Source organism: Zasmidium cellare (assembly GCF_010093935.1).
Source record: "Zasmidium cellare ATCC 36951 unplaced genomic scaffold M409scaffold_2, whole genome shotgun sequence".
Taxonomy (NCBI): domain Eukaryota; kingdom Fungi; phylum Ascomycota; class Dothideomycetes; order Mycosphaerellales; family Mycosphaerellaceae; genus Zasmidium; species Zasmidium cellare.
The window spans coordinates 1,193,098-1,211,317 of record NW_022986946.1 but is presented as its reverse complement, the minus strand read 5'-3'; the positions used below and the strand labels follow the sequence as shown (position 1 = coordinate 1,211,317).

The 18,220-nt window shown below is 54.0% G+C and overlaps 4 protein-coding genes across 4 annotated transcripts; 2 read left to right on the top strand and 2 right to left on the bottom strand.

Moving 5' to 3' along the window:
• Nucleotides 1–148: 148 nt before the first annotated feature.
• On the bottom strand, nucleotides 149–1,743 carry M409DRAFT_62696 (uncharacterized protein; the record flags this gene model as incomplete). Its single annotated transcript, XM_033815283.1, has 3 exons — nucleotides 149–808; nucleotides 862–1,448; nucleotides 1,518–1,743. The coding sequence occupies 3 exons, from the start codon at nucleotides 1,741–1,743 to the stop codon at nucleotides 149–151; spliced, it is 1,473 nt and encodes a 490-aa protein (XP_033673975.1).
• Nucleotides 1,744–3,043: 1,300 nt separating this feature from the next.
• M409DRAFT_17033 (uncharacterized protein) lies at nucleotides 3,044–3,692 on the top strand (the record flags this gene model as incomplete). The annotated part of the gene is made up of 3 exons (XM_033803874.1): nucleotides 3,044–3,103; nucleotides 3,161–3,599; nucleotides 3,676–3,692. The coding sequence occupies 3 exons, from the start codon at nucleotides 3,044–3,046 to the stop codon at nucleotides 3,690–3,692; spliced, it is 516 nt and encodes a 171-aa protein (XP_033673974.1).
• A 98-nt stretch (nucleotides 3,693–3,790) lies between these two features.
• Nucleotides 3,791–4,649, bottom strand: M409DRAFT_17032 (uncharacterized protein; the record flags this gene model as incomplete). Its single annotated transcript, XM_033803873.1, has 2 exons — nucleotides 3,791–4,078; nucleotides 4,134–4,649. 2 exons carry the CDS (start codon nucleotides 4,647–4,649, stop codon nucleotides 3,791–3,793), a joined length of 804 nt encoding a protein of 267 aa, XP_033673973.1.
• Nucleotides 4,650–5,804: 1,155 nt separating this feature from the next.
• M409DRAFT_62695 (uncharacterized protein) lies at nucleotides 5,805–17,827 on the top strand (the record flags this gene model as incomplete). Its single annotated transcript, XM_033815282.1, has 2 exons — nucleotides 5,805–17,670; nucleotides 17,733–17,827. 2 exons carry the CDS (start codon nucleotides 5,805–5,807, stop codon nucleotides 17,825–17,827), a joined length of 11,961 nt encoding a protein of 3,986 aa, XP_033673972.1.
• Nucleotides 17,828–18,220: the final 393 nt, after the last annotated feature.

Below are 18,220 nucleotides of genomic sequence, written 5' to 3'. Positions count from 1 at the left end.
ACTTCCTCTGTCCGTGAACGCTGTAGCTGATAATCCAATTGCTTGCTCCTCGCCAACAGGACATGCCCTGTCCATCTCCTCCATTAAAAGCGCCATGCTATGCCGTCCGTCAATGCCCAATCTTGAATCCTTCCCACTGTTACGCGCTTCATGCTTTTGCCTCGCCTGATATCATGGGCGAGTTGCGCCGAGTCGACGACTCAGTCTCTTGATGCTGCGCTTTGCTCCCCTTTTCACGGAACGTGCTGACGGCAGGGATGTTGGCGAACATCCTCTCCTCCTCGGTTTTGTACGCTCGTGGAGTGAGCTTGATGAGGGTGTGTAGCGGCACCTCCATCCAGGGGGACTTGTCCTGCGGTGATCCCATGAAGTACGCGTAGATACATCGTAGCACGGCTTGGTGCGTCACGATAAGGATATTCTCTGATCGCTCCAATTCCATGATGATGGGCTCCAGTCGAATGACGACGTCTCGGTAGCTTTCACCACCCAAGTAGCGGTAGTTGTATTTGTCGTCGTCTCGTGCCTTGAAGTCTTCGGGGTAATTTTGTGCAATCTCGGCGTAGGTCAGTCCGTCACAGACCCCTGAGTCCAGCTCATCCAGCGCCTTCCAACTGAGCTTCTCGTAGGGTAGGTAGCGCGCGGTCTGAGCGGTTCGCTTGAGCGTCGACGTCCATACCGTCAATGGCAGATCTCCCGCCGATTGCTTCACAAGATCAGGAAGCGCTTTTGCATACATCTCGCCGCGGGTTGATAAATCTGCGTCTCCACCAATTTGTCCGGAAAGATTGTACATTGATTCGCCGTGCTTCGCAAACCGCATTAGCTGGTGTCACAATCTAGATGTTCCGGCATACTCACCCGACTGATCCAGATTGACCGCGGCTTGATGTGCAGGTTCATGAGATAGTAGACTACCCTTGATTGAAGGTAGTCTTGGATCCTGTTGATAATCACCTGTGCGCCAACGTCGATGATCTTGCAGTATGTCATGTCTGCTTCATCCTCGTCTAGTGTCTCATACACCCTCTCGTACATCTTGATGCGCTCTCTGAAGTCCTTCGCCGCCTCTTCAGGGTCTTGACCTTGGTAGTCTGGGCTGGTCGTCTTGACTTCGAGTATGTTGCTCATGATGATGTCCTCGTCGTCACACTTGCTCTCCACGAATAAGCTTTCAATGCCCTCAGCATCACATCGCTCTTTAATCCATCGTCTCCGAGCTTTGGTGCTATTTGTAGCGTCGAGAATCGCGATGAGGTTGTCCGGCTTCTTGAACCACTTGACCATGTCTGCAACAGCAGCTTCTGCTGCTGCTTTTCTTAGACGTTCTCCCTCTTTATTGGATGTGTCGAAGAATGCGGCGTTGGGTTGCGGCGTTGCTGTACGTCTGTAGTTGCCCACGTTGAAGCATTTTGCGGTAATGCTCAGCCAGCCAAGGTAGCGAACCACTTCAGAGAGGTCAGCCAGAACCCCAAACGAATTTGCAGTCCTCCATGTCTCGCAGCCTTATGCCCTACCTTTTTGTGCAATCAAGCTCTTTCCCCTCGCGGGTAGGCCGACCATGACAACACATATCCGCGTGTCTTCGACCTGAACGCCGACGCCGTTAGTTTTTGCATTTGAGGTGCCCCGTGTGCGCGTAGTGGGACGCATGAATTCTGCGGGGGATTGGTTCATGAGGTTCGGCCTGTATTGCTCTACAGCCTCTTTGGGAGAGGTAGACGAGTCGAGAGCGGACGGCATTTTGAGAGATGTGCTAGAGGAGGAGATGAAAGCCGCTCAAGAGACGCCAGGGCCAGTATCACTCTGCCGGGAAAAAGAGTGTGGTGAATAGTGGGTGTTGGCCTTCAGCAGTCAAGAATTTGGCCGGCGGTATCCTCGGTGGACAGTTGCCCCAAGCAAATCTGCAGCCGGTTGTACACGTGGTGTTCTATCTTTTCTCACGCTCTCGTGGTGATTGCTATGATCAAACGCCGACAGCAACTCCAATGGCTCTTGTTTGAATGTGGGGTATAGTCGTCTGGACCAAGGCTGGATTTTGGAAATCTTTGGGCGTGGTGGGTTGAGGTCGATCCTTCAAACGGCGTATCGTAGAAAGAGGAGGCAGAGGTAAGCGGGTCCGCGGTAGTATCTGCAATGCAGTGTGCGGTGCAGAGTATGTAGCTAGTCTCGTGCGCAGAGCATTTCGAGGAAATGACGCAGGGAACGAGAGAGGGCGACTGCGGGCCTCGGAAGAAGATCGAGTTTCGCCGCGAACCGGGGGACATGGTGGTGGCCTTTTGTTGAGGCACAAGAAGTGGATATGTATGGGTTTCTCTTTCATCACGACGGCTACGTATAAGAAACAGCAGAGAGGCATTACATACACGGGCGAAGGTGTAGTTGGTCCTGGACGTGGAGCGGTCGCGGTTGTGGTGCGACTCGGCGGTGATGGTGCCGTTCATGGTCGGGACGTACGCTGCTGGCCGGACGTGGACGTCTTCTCTCGCTGGCAGTCTTCGGCGGCTCGACGGCGGCACGCGAGGTCATTCACGAACGAGTTGGAGGGAGAAGAGGTGAGGTGAGGTGATCTCAGGTGTTTCGTTCTGGCATCACCCGGCTCTGCGTACTGCCATGCAATCTGCCACGTGCGTTACTGGCCAATGGCTGCTTATCGTCCTCAACGTCTTGCTTGCTTCTTTGCTGGTGATGTGCTGTCCTACATGAGCTGGCATCTGTCTGTACAACCATGATGGAGTTCTTGTGTGGTTTCGTCTTGAATGCGAGTCGTTGTGAAAGATCTTGGCACGATGCGAAGCGATGACGATGCTGCCCGGACTCCTGACAGGAGCGCTGCGGATGGCTGGTGATGAGCTAACGACATTAAACTGCAAGAGTCAAGACCACATCCGTCACAGGTCCTATCTTGACTCAAGTCATCGGGATTGACTACATCATACCGTTTTCGTGTCAATGATGCTATTGTAATTCCGAGCACAGTTCGTGGAGAGATAGTATTCTTGGAACAATACCTCGAAGATTACAGAATTGACAACATTCAGCCATGGCTCCACCATTCATAAGGAGTTTTGAAACCAAAGATAAAGATGAGATGGTGGTGATTGTAAGTCCGCACCTGGCATCATCGCAATCCAGAAGTTGACTAACATCTGCCATCAAGTTCAACGAAACAGCAGACCCAGTCCTAGCCTCCAAAGGCGAAGAAGCTCTTCGAATAGGCGCTCACACATACTGCATCCCCTACTTCATCCTGCAACCCGAAAACTGTTTCGTAGTCGACGACGGGAATGGCCGTGCTGTGGGCTACATAATCGGCACGCCAGACAACCGCAACTTCGTGAAGCAGTGGAGAGAGAAATACATCCCTCTGCTTCAAGACCAAGGGATTTCGAAGCCAGATTTGAATGATTCCGATCCATTGAGTGAGATGCGATTGAATGCGCATTCACCAGAGGAGAAATTGTTGGAGCCGCCTGTGCGGGAGCTTTTGAAGGAGTTTCTTGGCCATTTGCATATCGATATCCGACCTGAGTGGCAACGGCAGAGGCTGGGTGTGCAGTTGATGGATGCGTTTCTGAATCATGTCAAGCAGCAAGGGTGTAAAGGCGTGCATCTGGGGATGTTGGCGGCGAATGAAGGTGCTGAGAAGTTCTATCTACGTCTGGGGTTCGGAAGGTTTCCTCACGTATTAGATGGAGGGAAGAGTGGAGAAGAAGGGCGAGATGGACATGTTGTGTACATGGTGAAAACGCTTGTTGATGTAGCATTTGAGTAGGCTGTACTTGTGTGGTCACAGCTCTTTGATGGGTGCAGGGCAAACCCCCTCACGCCCGCTCTCTTTCTCGAGGGTGATGCTGTTCTTGGTGCTCACCGCATCGCCCTCGTTCGCCTCACCAGCCTCAACCTCACTTGCCGAAATCTCGGCAGCTATCTCCGTCGTCTCGGTCTCGACGATGGTCTCATTGCTGGCATCGGTGGCCTGGACGGCCGTCTCTGCGGTGGAGAAAAGGCGGAAAGCAGCTTCATCTTCGGCTCTCTGCTGGGTGAGTTCCAGCTCAACCTCCAGCAAGTTGATGCCCTTCAAAAACACGTTAGCAAGGCTCTCAATCACTTCAAAATAGCAAAGCGCTCACCTCGAGGTCCCAGCCCTCGATCTTCTGCTGAATGCCTTCCACAAACGCAGTCTTCTTCTCAAGGTCCACGGCAACCATTCTCACCAGCTGCTCGCTGGAAGCCCACTTCTCTTCGTACTGCTCGACAATCGCCTCACTTGCATCGAGCAAGGAAGCCATGCGAGGATCGGTGAGCTCCCAGTCAGCGCGCATGGCCATGAGGCTGGCGAGGAGACATGCCTCGGTGATGATGACATGGTTCTCGTTGGCGCTGCTTCTCTTCAGGCGCGAGTCTTCTCTGCTGGTGGTGTCGAGAAAGTCACCCACTTGCTTGACCTTGGCCTTGAGGGTCTTGTTGATGCGCTTCACGCGCGGCTTTGGTGGTTCTGCCTCTTGGACATCTTCGCTCTTCTTGCCCTTGCCCTTTCGGGTGGATGTTGTGCCCTTCTTGGGTGCCTTGTGCTTGGCAGTGGTGGCGGTGAGTGTGGCCTTCTTGTTTGAGGACGTTTCGTCGTCAACGGCTTTGCGTTTGACCATCTTTCTCCGGGAAAGTTGGTGGTTCTGTGGGACTGAACGTTGTGTTGGGGGGTTTGAGAGACAAAGGTTTGATGGGATCGAAAGCGGAATGTTGGTATGGAGGGAGACAAAGAGAGATTGGAGGGCACGGCGAAAGTATTTGAGGTTGAGAGGCTTCATTGTTGGCATGGACAATAGCAGAAGAGAGGGAGGAAACGGACAATAGAGAGGTATAGATAGTCAATGGTAATTCCGCCAAGCACAATAGAACGGGACAGGGCACAACCAAACTTATAGACACCAACGGCTGTATTGTCCATTATACGACAATGACAGAACACGAAAGAGTGAATGAGCTCGAGGGACTCGGGCACAACCTGTAGTCGTAGGTATTGACGGCTTTCCGGCCTCGGGGACGATTTCGGGTGAGAGCGTGAGAGCGATTCCGCATAAAACCACGTGATAGATTGCCGTATCAGATAGGAATGTGTACGTTCAGTGGCTCTGTAGAAATCAGAAATCGAGACTTGCACGTGAAGATGTTAGTCAAGTGAAGAGATGAAGTTAAGCTTGGGTGAACAGGTTGTGGCCTCAGGCTTGAAAACTTTCGTCATCTGGTCAGCGCTTCGCCAGCAGAGCCGCGTCCTGAGAAGCGAGCTTCGTTCGAGCAAGTCATCGTCGGTTGCTTGGTTGTGCCGCCTGCGGTTTGCCATCTGCTGCCTTCTCTTTCGACTAATTGATACCCGGCGGCAGATCTGTTCCAGCTGCTGAACACCTTTGCTCGGCCTCGATCCATCGACACTGGGCGAGCCTGCACCGCGACCAATCCACCACCGAGCCGCAGCTGTACATACCCTACCTGGGCAGCATCGTGAAACCCGCCTTCCACTGCGTACCTACACCACCACCACGTTCAATTCCCTCGAGGCAACCGCACGATCTCGTCGCACGTGACGTCACTTGGCCCACTGGAGACCTGGGACTTTGCTCGTGCAAACCGACGCCGAACGACAAATCCATCATCCGTCAGAATCACACCTCCGCAACCATCAAGCGCCCGCTTTTCCACACGACCGATCATCACCGCTACAGAAAGTAAGAGACTGTTACAAGGCTTGGTAGCCGGATAGCAGAGATTGGCAGACGAGCACCGCGCTGCTCGCGGCGCCTGGCGCGATGGGGAGGATCAAGAAGGCTGCCACGGAGCGGCATATGGCCACGCTGTCGCCGTTCGTAAAGGACTTCGTCAAGCAAGCGACGGAGGTACCGCTATGCCAGCTACCTGCACTGCTGGATAGTTTTCCGCAATACTGGCCGCTGCCGCGTGGCGATCTCTACCACTGGATCCCACTATTGGACCGGTTCGACCACATACTCGAGCTCTTCATCAAGGACTATGCTCTGAATGAAGGACCTCAGATGCAGCCGTTCGAGCGGCGACTGCTGCAAAAGGGTGACGCCGAAGAGGGCATGCCATACCCATCGACTGGATCAACGAGTGAGGAGCTTGATGGTCAGGGCTATTCCACAGAAGGCGATAGGGAACTGGTACAGTCGACACTGCATTTCACTCGGATACTGCTCGAGCATTGCGGGAATCGTAGCCTGTACGCCAGTAGCACGCATATCAACGACTTGCTCCACACCACATCCCTGAGCTTGCTGCGGCAATGTCTCAAGCTGAGCCTACGGCTTGCCCAGCGGTATCAAGTCGCGCGATACAAGAACCATCACCCAAGTGCTCAGGCCATCCTTCTATCCAACCACTACAACATCAACCTGGACAATCTGCACAAGATCGCGCAGCCATTCCCCAGGCCCTACAACTCAGGTGCACCCTTGGGCCAGACCCCAGGCAAGGGTAAGGATAAAGCTGTTCAAACAGCAACTTTCAACCCATCAGACCTGGTCGTAATTGCGAAGGAGCACATATCGCCTGCAGTGAGAAGTGAGATGTCGAGTGTTGCAATGAGTTATTACGAGCAGCCGGCAGCCACATCCCAACAAGCTCCAGGTCAAGGGCCGGCTCAACTCCCAAGCGAGGCATCACCGTCTACCCCAACACCCAGCAGGAGAACTTCAAACCTCGGACCTTCGCGAGATCGGCCTTCGCCTGGTGACAGAAGCGTGAGCGCGAACGATGTGTCGAGTACTCCATCCAAGTCACGCGAGTCCGATAGCTCGTCCAATGCGCCCAAGTTGTTCCACATCCCAGCCAGCAAAGTTGCAGAGACACCAGCCTGGCAACTTGTGAAGGAGGCAGTCCCCAACATGGCATCAGAGATGCGATACGAGCTTCTGAATCGCATTCGTATTGCCAAGGCGTTCGCCTCGCAGGAGGTGAGCAACCAAGAGATCCTGGAGATCCGCCTGTTCGCAATTGCAAACCTCGCATTTGCCCTCACAGAATCGAAATTCCAAGAGAGAGTGGGCATTCCTGATCAAGAAGAGCCTCGTCGGTTTCATCTGGCCCACCAGCTCTGCGATCTCCTCCAACCGGCGACGAATGGCCAAACCGCTCTGACATTATCGACCGAGACTACCGCGATCATGACACTAGATGCGCTATGCAAGAGTCGACACAAAGCCGCTGAAGTGGCCGAAGCTCTTGCTATCTCTCTTAACCATGGAGTACTGTATTATGAGCTGCGCAAGGTCATTAGCACCCTGAACGTAGAAGAGCATGCCGACAAGCATGCTGAGCTTCAGGAGGCGGAGTGGCGCGAGTCAACCTTCGATCTCATCAACAGTCTTTTGTCGTCCAACGCTCAGGCCAGATACGGCGAGAAGATGGTGTCTGCTGGCATCATGGGCATCTTGGTGGAAGCACTCAGTCTTCGCACCGCTCGAGCCGAGAAGTTCCACGAGCGGGTGTTGCAGTTTTTCGACACTTTTATCCATGGAGTGACAACCGCGTTCCAGACACTGGCCAGCGTGAAGGGTCTCGATATCATCGCCGATCTCACAGCATATGAGGTGGATGCTGCATTGGACAACGCTCGCAACGGCAATGGGCTACCGTTTGAGTACAAGTCAAAGGTAGTTGACTACGATATCCCATTCTATCAGCAATCCACGCTTCGTCAGCTGTTCAAGAACACTGGGCATATGTTCGAACACAATGCCGGTAGCCACGATCGACTTTTGCGGAACCTGATCGACACACCGCAGATCCTAGGCTCACTACGCAAGGTCATCGAGAATGCAAGAGTCTTTGGCTCGAATGTCTGGGGAGGCGCTGTCACTATTGTGACGCAGTTCATCCATCACGAGCCGACAAGCTATCAAGTCATCGGTGAAGCTGGCCTTAGCAAGGCATTCTTGGAGTCGATTACCGAGCAGAAGGTGCCAGACGAGCTGCCCTCTCTGGACGACTTTGTGCCTACACAAGAACCACACAAGCTCGAGCTCACTGCAGACGGCGAGCCTTCATATCCCACCGTGCGCGGGATCCTTCCTGTCGGTGAGGTCATGAATGAGATCCCAGCAGCTTTTGGCGCCATCTGCCTTAACGAGAATGGAATGCAGCTTTTCCAGGTGTCTGGCGCCTTGAACAAGTACTTCGACATTTTCTTGTCTCCCACGCATGTCCGTGCAATGGAAGACGAAGGCCAGACAGCGGCTTCGGTGGGCAGCTCCTTTGATGAGCTTGCCCGACATCACCCGCGATTAAAGGCTCAGATCATGGCCGCTGTGCTCAACATGCTGAGACGTCTGCGCGATCTGTGTGACATTCTGGCAGAGAAGCAGCAATCTGGTGCAAAGCTCTGGGTGAATCAGGATGGAAAGCTTGCCATTGCTGGAGGTCTGGCTGCGCTCAAGGGGCCTACTACTTCGGATTACGAGCAAGCACGGATTGGAACAGCAGATTTTCTACCAACGAAGGGGTCTGAGCCACTGGAGGATTCAAGCGACGAGGATCCGTGGGACCATGCACCTTCCGTCCCATTCATCAGCGCCTTGTTCAAGTTCTTGGAAGGTTTCTTCCAAAACAACAGCATGTGCGCGCTATTCTGCGAAGAATCAGGTGCAGAGATTCTGCTGGATCTTGCCACGTCACCAAGTGTACCTTATGATCTGGTGGCATTCCCACTGTTCAACAAAGTCACGGCAGTATTCAAAGTCATGTGCGAGGTCCGAGGACATCTGGTTCTTCCAAGCATCATTCGACGCACACAGCATGCGAGTCTTGGTGTAAAGGACCTCATCTCCAGCAAGAGCCAAACCAGCTCATTCGAGTCTTACACAAACCTCGCCGAACCTACGCAATCACCTTTCCCGGACGGTCGTGACGCTACCACGGTGGTTAAGGGCCTCGTGAATACGCATTTGCTCACGCACATTCTGGGTAGGGTTTTGTCGGCCCCAGGCTACACGTTGCGCCACAGCAATCAAACGCACCTCCTTTTCCATCACTTCAACCTCACAGAGGTCTACATTGAGCTGATTGACGAGCTCTGCAAACTCCATGCCGCATGTGTCTGGGAAGGTCTGCTCCTCATGCGTAAGCTGTCTGAGGAGGAAAAGGCCGAGACTGAGCCTCGTCCTTTCGTGATGCGCCGCATCGATGCCAACGGAATTGTCGAGCATGCAGACAAGCGAGATTTGGAGGCAAGTCGCCGCAACAGCAACGGTGCGAATGGTGAGACAAAGGAGACGAAGAGCCGAGAGGAGCTGCTCAGCCGCAAGAATCTTCGAACGATTCGATACTTGGTCAGCCAAGTTCCCATGGGCATTGAATCCTTCTTCCACTCTCTCGGCCAAGCGATCGTATCCAAGCGACTGGAGAGCTCTACTAAGCAGCATGCGATGCTTGTTGCCGACCACTTGGCGAAAGCTCTGATCTGGGAACTCGACTTCCGTAGGAACGGGTCGGATGACGAGGCTCTAGAGATGCGGTACGCGGCAGGCATGCTGTCAATGTTCAGTCGCATGCTTCTGCGCGCTTCGTATTCTGGAGAGACAATCAACAGCAAGGAGGCACTGGTCATGGTCATGGTTAGATTCTACGTCGCTGGCGGCTTCGCCAAGATGAACGAGTACCTCGACCGCTTCATTCAGCTCCTCGTGAAGCAGGGTGGGCACGAGAACGCCGACAGCCATGTCAAAGACGCCATCCAGGCGATCCTTATGTTCTACGCTCAAGTCGTGCGGACCAAGTGTATCAACGAGACGCCCCAGGCGCAGTTCATGCTGCAGCGAGAGAAGACCCAGCCTGACTTTTTCCAGCCCGGCCAATTCGTGGTTGAAGTCAGAGATGCGGTCCTACCTGCCGTCAGCAAGATATGGCATTCAACAGAAGTAGAGAAGATCGGCAATCACAACATGAGATTCGTTGTCGACATCCTACGTCTGATCCTCAAAGCTGAAGGCGAAGATCGAGCACTGCGTCGCAACGAACGCATTAATCGTCACGTCTACGCTTCAAATCCAGTGTTTGGACTTCGCAGTCTCGATGGCTTTCAAAAGTTGCACAAGGAACTTGGATACGATCCCCAGCTCAGTCGAGAAGCGCTTTATCGCTGCAACAACAACGTCTCAAATGCAGAGGCATACTGCAAGCTACGGGCCAAAGACCATCGTGTCCCGAGATTTCCCATTCGTGGAGACTCAGACCTCACTGTTACCGGCTCATCGGCCCCAGGGGCCAGATCCAGCCATGCAGAGGCCGCTGCCACTCAGTCAACATCGGACAGCAGACCTGACGTGGAGATGTCCGGGGCCTCAGGTGAAGACGGGAACTCTGTCGACATGGAGGATACAAATGGTGGCTTGCACACAGAAGAGATCACTGTGGACGCAGGCGGTGCCCCTCGCCTTGTTCTGTCGTCAGACAATGATGGTATCTCGGAAGACGATGACGACGATACAGGCACTCTCGGCCGCCTACCCGCGGACTTGCAGACAGAGGATCTAAGCGCAATGGTGGATCAACGCATGATCGATATAGTGAATCCTTCAGTCCCTCGAGGCACTCGGGATACCAAGCAGCCGTATGTGACGCTGGATGATCTTGACGACAAGCGCAAGGCCCTCCGCGATGATCTCATTGAGCGTTGCCTTGAGGTCCTTAGCACGTATCCTGGCATCACCTTCGAGCTTGCGGACCTGATTCAAGCAGCTGTGGCGAAGGCAGGAGAAGGCGCAAACCCACGTGCGGACATTGGAACCACGTTGGTGTCTTCGCTCATGTCCCTCCAAGCTGAGGAGCTGAGCCAAGAGTCAGGGCGCAAGATTCACGCCTATGCTCATCTTGTTGCACTGATTCTCCAAGACCGCGACTTCTTCGACTCAACTCTCGATGACTTGAAGGAGTACTTTGAGGCTCTTGTCAACTGGGTTCAATTGGAGCCTGAGCAGAAGACAGAAGATGCTCCATGGATTGAGATGGTCCTGCTCATCATCGAGCGTGTTCTGGCAGAAGACGAGCAGCCCATCGACGTCGCTTGGGAGGCTCCACCAGCCGACAACCCTCTAAAGCCCATGCCACAGCCGTCGATTCCAGAGCCTGTTGTGCCAGCAGAGCTGCGCTCGCAGCTGTTTGATGCCCTGATCGACCTTTTGCCCAAGATTGGCAAGAACTCGACACTGGCGCTATCCGTTGCGCGCGTGTTGGTTGTTCTTTCGCGGAGACGTGCACTGGCCGGAAAGCTGAGCGACAAGCACACCATGGGTCGTCTGTTTCTGATGATTCGACAGCTGGCTGGTGGCGTGGATGAGAAGCTTCGCGGCTCATTCATGCTCATCTTGAGGCATATGGTTGAGGACGAGGAGTCCATACGTCAGACCATGCGAGCTGAAATACGTGTTGCGTTCGAGAACTCTCGCTCGGCTCGAGGAATGGACACGACGGCTTACACCCGCAACCTCTATCATCTCGCTCTTCGAAACCCTGACATCTTCGTAGAAGTCACGCAGGAGATGCTGGAGATTGCGCGATTCGATGGTCATCCTCATCGCCCTCAACACCTCAACTTGAAGAGAAACACTACGACAACCGCCACTGCAGAACATCAAAGCAACGGCAACGGCAACGATGCCGGTGAAACTGCCGAGGCGACTGTTGAAGGCGAGGAACAGCAGGTTCAGAAGGCAGAGCCTAAAATGCCGGTGGTGGAGACCACCGACGGCGTTGTTCAATTCTTGCTGAGAGAATTGTCCAACTACAGAGACGTCGAGGACAAGCCTCCTCAGCCACCCAAGGACACGTCGACCGACAAGCCTAACAATGATACTTCGACTACATCGACTGCATCGACTGATGTTGAGATGGCAGATGCGCCAACTGCGGACCGCCCCACGGCACAGAGAGCACGCGAGCTTGCGAACAAAGTCAAGTCGGTGTTCAAGCCTGAAGACCATGCCATCTACATTTACCGGTGCTTCATTCTTCAGTGCTTGGCTGAGCTCCTCGCTTGCTACAACAAGACGAAGATTGAGTTCATTAACTTCTCGCGCAAATCAGAGACGCAGCCAGCGACGCCCTCGAAGCCACGAGCAGGCACCCTCAATTACCTGCTGAACGTGCTGTTGCCAGTGGGTACACTTGAGCACCGCGATGACCTCAACCATCGCAAGCGGCAAGCGACCGCAAACTGGGCGTCGATTGTTCTGGTTTCGTTGTGCAGCAAGACGTCGGAGCGGCTCGCGACTAATACTCGCACACTTGATGCAAACGAGTTCGCAGAGCTTGAGCCTGAGCTCACCTTCGTCCGCAAGTTCGTCCTCGAGCATGCTCTGCGAGCTTTCAGAGATGCTTTGACATCGGCAGATCCACTCGACGAGCGTTATTCTCGACTACTCGCGCTTGGCGATCTCTTCAATCGAATGCTGGACGAGAAGCCTGACCTTCAGCGATCAAATGTGGTCGCAATCGGTCAGCATGCTTCAAACCAGCACATGGGCAGACTAATGTACGAGAAGAACTTCATTGGCGCACTCACATCTGCCATTGCTGAGCTGGACCTCAACTTCCCCAACGCCAAGCGGGCTGTCAAGTACATCTTGACGCCACTCAAGCAGCTCACCGATTTGGGTGTCGCGTTGAGTCAAACATCGGACATATCTTCTGGCGTTACGACTAGTGGAGATGACGATGAAATATCTTCAGCCACCTCATGGTCTGAAGAGGACGAAGACGATCGCGAACAGACGCCTGACATGTATCGCGATTCATCCCTTGGTCTCTTGGATCCCCCAGGTGATGATGATGAGTCTGACTCGGAGTCTGAAGATGATGACGACGATGAGATGGATTACGACGGCTACGACGAAGAGATGGACTATGAAGAAGAGCCGGACCATGATGAAGTTGTCAGCGACGAAGACGAGGACATCGATGGGATGGGCGAGGTCGAGGGTGTCCCAGGCGACGTTGAGATCGAAGTCGACATGATGATGGACGACGAGGACGATGAGGACGACGACGATGATGACGATGATGAGGACGACGACGATGCGGACATGGGTGATGATTTCGTTGACCATATGGACGAAATCACCGGAGATGACGAGAATGCTAGCATGGGCGATCACGACGATGACGACGGCCATTGGGACGATGATGGTCTTGACTTCGACGATCAGGCGCCTCCAGATGATGGCGGCTCTCCACATGGAGGGCCTCTTGAGCACATTGCGCACGTCATTGGTGCCGATGATCCATCTGACCCCGACGATGCAGACGGCATTGTGCGCATCGATATTGGCGACGGTGAAGAAGAGTTCTTTGAAGACGAAATGCCGCCTGAAGATGATGACGACGATGAGGAAGACCAATTCGGCGAAGACATTGTCTACGAGCCTGAGATGGACGATGAGGAAGAAGACAACGACGGTGGATGGGCTTGGGATACACAACCCCCTGCGATCCTACGACAACCTCACCATCATCATCACCACGTCCATCACCATCACAGAGGCATCAACGAAGTCTTTGGCATGTTGGGCGGTGATCTGCGGCCGACACACTTCCGCACTCATCGTTCGACCCCCAACACCCGAGATGAGGATGGCATTAATCCACTTCTCCAACGCGGCAACGGCGCTGCTCGAGATCGTGAGTTCGGCGAAATGCCGGCACGATTTCCGGGACGCCGAACATTCCTGCCTCGTCATGGCGAGCACATTCTGCAAGACGTCCTCGCCCATGTCGGTTCCAATGGTCCTGGCATCATCAACGTCAATCTTGATCGAGGAGCGCTGCATGATCTTGGACAACTTCCGCCCATGTTTGCAGTACAGCATGGCCATGGTATACCACGCCCGATGATCGACTATGAGAATGACATGAGGAGAACGATCGCGTCAAATTGGCCCAACATTCTGCCCGGAGGCCGACTTCTCGACCGTGCAGGGGGAATGACTGACGAGGTCCAAGCCATCGAATTCAGGCCAAATCAGACTGCCAACCGCTGGCAAGAAGAGGCTCGCATGCTTTTCCCTGGTCGGTACCACGACAAGGCCACTCGTCTCATCGCAAGCGTCTTGCGTGCACTTGTGCCAGCAGCAATGGAAGCGAAGCGCTCTCATGAGAAGCAAGAAGAAGAGCGCCGTATTGCTCAGGAGAAAGCAGCGGAAGAAGAACGCAAGAAGGCCGAAGCAGAGAAGGCAGAGCGTGAGGAGCAAGAGAGAAAGGAGCGTGAGGAGCGTGAGGCCAGAGAGCGAGAGGAAGCAGAGGCACGCGCTCGTGAAGAAGCCGGGCGTGTAGCACAAGCTGAACCAGAAGCCCAAGAGTCCACTGGCATGGAGGGCGTTGAAGAGTCGCAACCAGGACCGGAGGCCCAAGCTTCCTCGGAGTCCACTCAGACGGCTCAAGATCCGCCGGCAGAGCGTATCACGATCTCTATCCGCGGTCGTGAGCTCGACATCACTAGCCTTGGCATCGATCGCGAGTACATTGAAGCTTTGCCTGAAGAGATGCGTGAAGAAGTCATCATGACCCAATTCGCAGAGCAACGTTCTCAACAAGCCGAATCTGGCGAAGGCCCCAGCGAGATCAGCCGAGAGTTCCTCGAAGCACTACCTCGCGACATTCAACAAGAGCTCATTCGATCCGAGCAGATGGAGCGACGCCGACGAGAGCGGGACGAGGCCAGGCGACGTGCTGCACAAGAAGGTGCTGCCGCTCAGCCGGAAGAGATGAACAATGCCGACTTCATGGCGATGCTCGATCCAGGTCTTCGCCAGGCCGTTCTCATGGACGCTGACGATACTGTGCTAGCTGCACTCCCAGAGGAAATGCAGGCCGAAGCACGCGCTCTTCTTGGTGATCGCCGACCTCATGGTGCAACCCGAGGGCTAGCTGCCCACGCTGCTCGTGGTGGACCCAATGGCAACGTTGTTGTCGCTCGCGCAAACCAAGCCGCTAGTGAGGCCAGCAGACAGCGTCGTCCCGTGGGCCAAATGCTCGACAAGGCAGGCGTGGCGACTCTGCTTCGCCTCATGTTCGTCTCTCTCAACCACAAGTCGAAGACAAACTTGCACAGCATCTTGTCTGATGTCTGCAAGAACACCCAGAACCGTGCAGAGGTTATAAGCATCTTGCTTTCGATCTTGCAAGACGGCACTGCCGATGTCAACGCTGTCGAGAGAAGCTTTGCACAGCTGTCCCTCAGAGCCAAGCAGCCTGCCGGACCGAAGACGCCGACGCCTCTGAAGCGTAGTCTGACCGGCCAACCAAGTGTATCCCCAAGCACCGAGCTTTCGCCTCTGAATATCGTTCAGCAGTGTCTCGGAACACTCAATGCTCTTGCCAACAACAACCAGCGAGTGTCTTACTTCTTCCTCAACGAACATGAGACGTCTACCAGCCAGAAATCGAAGGCCATGAAGAAGGGCAAGGGCAAGGAGAGCAAAGCCGCTAAGTTCCCCATCAACGCTCTGCTTGCTCTATTAGACCGCAAGCTCATTATTGAGAACATCTCGGTGATGGAGACTTTGGCTTCTTTGCTCAGCCAAATCACTCGACCACTCACAAGCTTGCTCCGTAAGGCTAAGGAGGCACAAGAGGAAGAAGCTGCTGCAGCAGAAGCCGAAGCCAGTGCAAACGCAGAGGTGGAAGATCGTCCAACCACTAGTGCATCAGACGTTCCCATGCAAGAGGCAGCCGAGGTCGAGTCGCCAGATGCTGAAGGCGCCGAAGCATCGACCGCTGCCGCAGATGGTTCCGCTGGCGACAGCAAAGACGACAACAAGAAGAAGCAGAAGGACCTCAAGCCACCAGACGTCCCAGTTGAGAACATTCGGCTGGTCGTTAACATCCTCGCAGCCCGCGAGTGCCCCAGCAGGACGTTCAGCGACAGCCTCGACATCATCAAACACCTGTCTGCTATTCCTGGTGCAAAGGAAGTCTTTGGCAAGGAGCTCATCCGTCAAGCACAACAACTCGGCCAGGACCTTCTGACCGATCTTCAGGAGCTTGCCAAGCAGATCAATACAGCCCAGACGGGTACCGACTTGCAAGGCATGGCTCTTGCGAGCTTTTCATCTGCTGGATCCAAGCAGAAGAAGTTGCTCCGCGCTCTTGTCGCCCTTGATCACCTCTTCGACCCGAAGCGCATCCCGACTGTTCAGACAGCAACATCGTCAAGCTCAGACGTCGACCAGAAGTTGAAGGAAGATATCCTGGCTACTCTGTACGAGAGCTCCACATTTGACAAGCTCTGGAGCAACCTCAGTGCATGCTTGACCGCAATTCGCCAACGCGGCAACATGGTCAATGTTGCTACCATTCTATTGCCTTTGATCGAGTCTTTGATGGTCGTCTGCCGCAACAGCGCCTTGAAGGAGGCGCCTAGCGCTGGCACTGTGGTCTCTCCAGCAGACACTGCAGTCAGCACACCTCCGCCAGAAGCACGCATGGAGGGTCTCTTCTTCAACTTCACTGAAGAGCATCGCAAGATCTTGAACGAGTTGATCCGCAACAATGCCAAGCTCATGAATGGCAATCTCTCCGTTCTGGCTAAGAATTCGAAGGTCTTGGAGTTTGACAACAAGCGCAACTACTTCAGCCGGAAGCTCCACGACCGTCGCTCTGAAGTGCGAATGTCCCAGCCAGCTCTTCAGCTCAGCGTCCGCCGCGACCAAGTCTTCCTCGATTCGTTCAAGTCGCTGTACTACAAGACTGGCCCCGAGATCAAGTACGGGAAGCTCAACATTCGCTTCATAGGTGAAGAGGGTATTGACGCTGGTGGTGTTTCGCGCGAGTGGTTCGCTGCCATGTCGCGTCAAATGTTCAACCCTGACTACTGCCTCTTTGTGCCAGTGGCATCGGATCGCACGACATTCCACCCGAACAAGCTGAGCGAGATCAATGGCGAGCATCTGCTCTTTTTCAAGTTCATCGGACGCATCATTGGCAAGGCTCTGTACGAGAACCGCGTCCTTGACTGCCATTTCAGCAGAGCGGTTTACAGACGAATCCTCGGGAAGTCTGTATCGCTCAAGGACATGGAGAGTCTCGATCTCGACTTCTACAAGTCGCTCGTCTGGATTCTGGAGAACGACATTACCGACGTCACCTTTGAGACCTTTTCTGAGGATGTTGACCGCTTTGGCGTTGTCGAGACTGTGGACCTGATTCCCAACGGCCGCAACATTGCGGTCACCGAAGACAACAAGCACGAATATGTGCGCCTTGTCGTTGAATATCGTCTCATCAAGTCTGTCCAGCAGCAGCTCGACAACTTCCTGGAGGGCTTCCATGAGATCATTCCAGCCGAGCTGGTCTCCATCTTCAACGAGCAGGAGCTCGAACTTCTCATCTCTGGCCTGCCAGACATCGATGTCGATGACTGGAAGAACAACACTGAATATCACAACTACCAGGCTACTTCTCCCCAGATCCAGTGGTTCTGGCGTGCCGTCCGCAGCTTCGACAAGGAAGACAAGGCCAAGCTGCTGCAGTTCGTCACCGGCACGAGCAAGGTCCCTCTCAACGGCTTCAAGGAGTTGGAGGGCATGAATGGCTTCGCCAAGTTCAACATTCATCGTGACTACAGCAACAAGGAGAAGTTGCCGTCCAGTCACACTTGTTTCAATCGTAAGTCACGACACCCTGCCATCACAATTACTTCTAGCACACAATACTGACCGTCTTCACAGAACTCGATCTTCCAGAGTACGAGAGTTACGAGCACCTCCGACAACAGCTCTACACCGCCATCACCGCGGGAAGCGAGTACTTTGGCTTTGCCTAAGTTCACCACCAGCATATTTGCGATTCGAAGCGAAGCATGGCGTTTGCGGCATTGGTAGTATGCATATTGGGCGGCGTCGTTTTCGAAGAATGCAGCGGTTACGGACAGCCGCGAGATGAGAGCATTTGGGGTTCGTGTGGATGTGTGTCTTTATGGAGCGATGACTATTGACCTATCTCGTCGGCATGGATGATGATGGAAGTGCAGGTCCTTATCATCATTTCATGCTGCGGGTGAGGGTTTGTGGATTCTTGTATCAATACGGCCGCTCTCGTAGATACAGATTCTTTCTTCCTCTTCGGTGGAATGTGTAGGTAGCTTAGATGTTGAAGCTGTTTGAGGTTCAAGATCGTGTGTCTTTTCTCGGGTTTTCTTGGTAGATAATCTTTGATC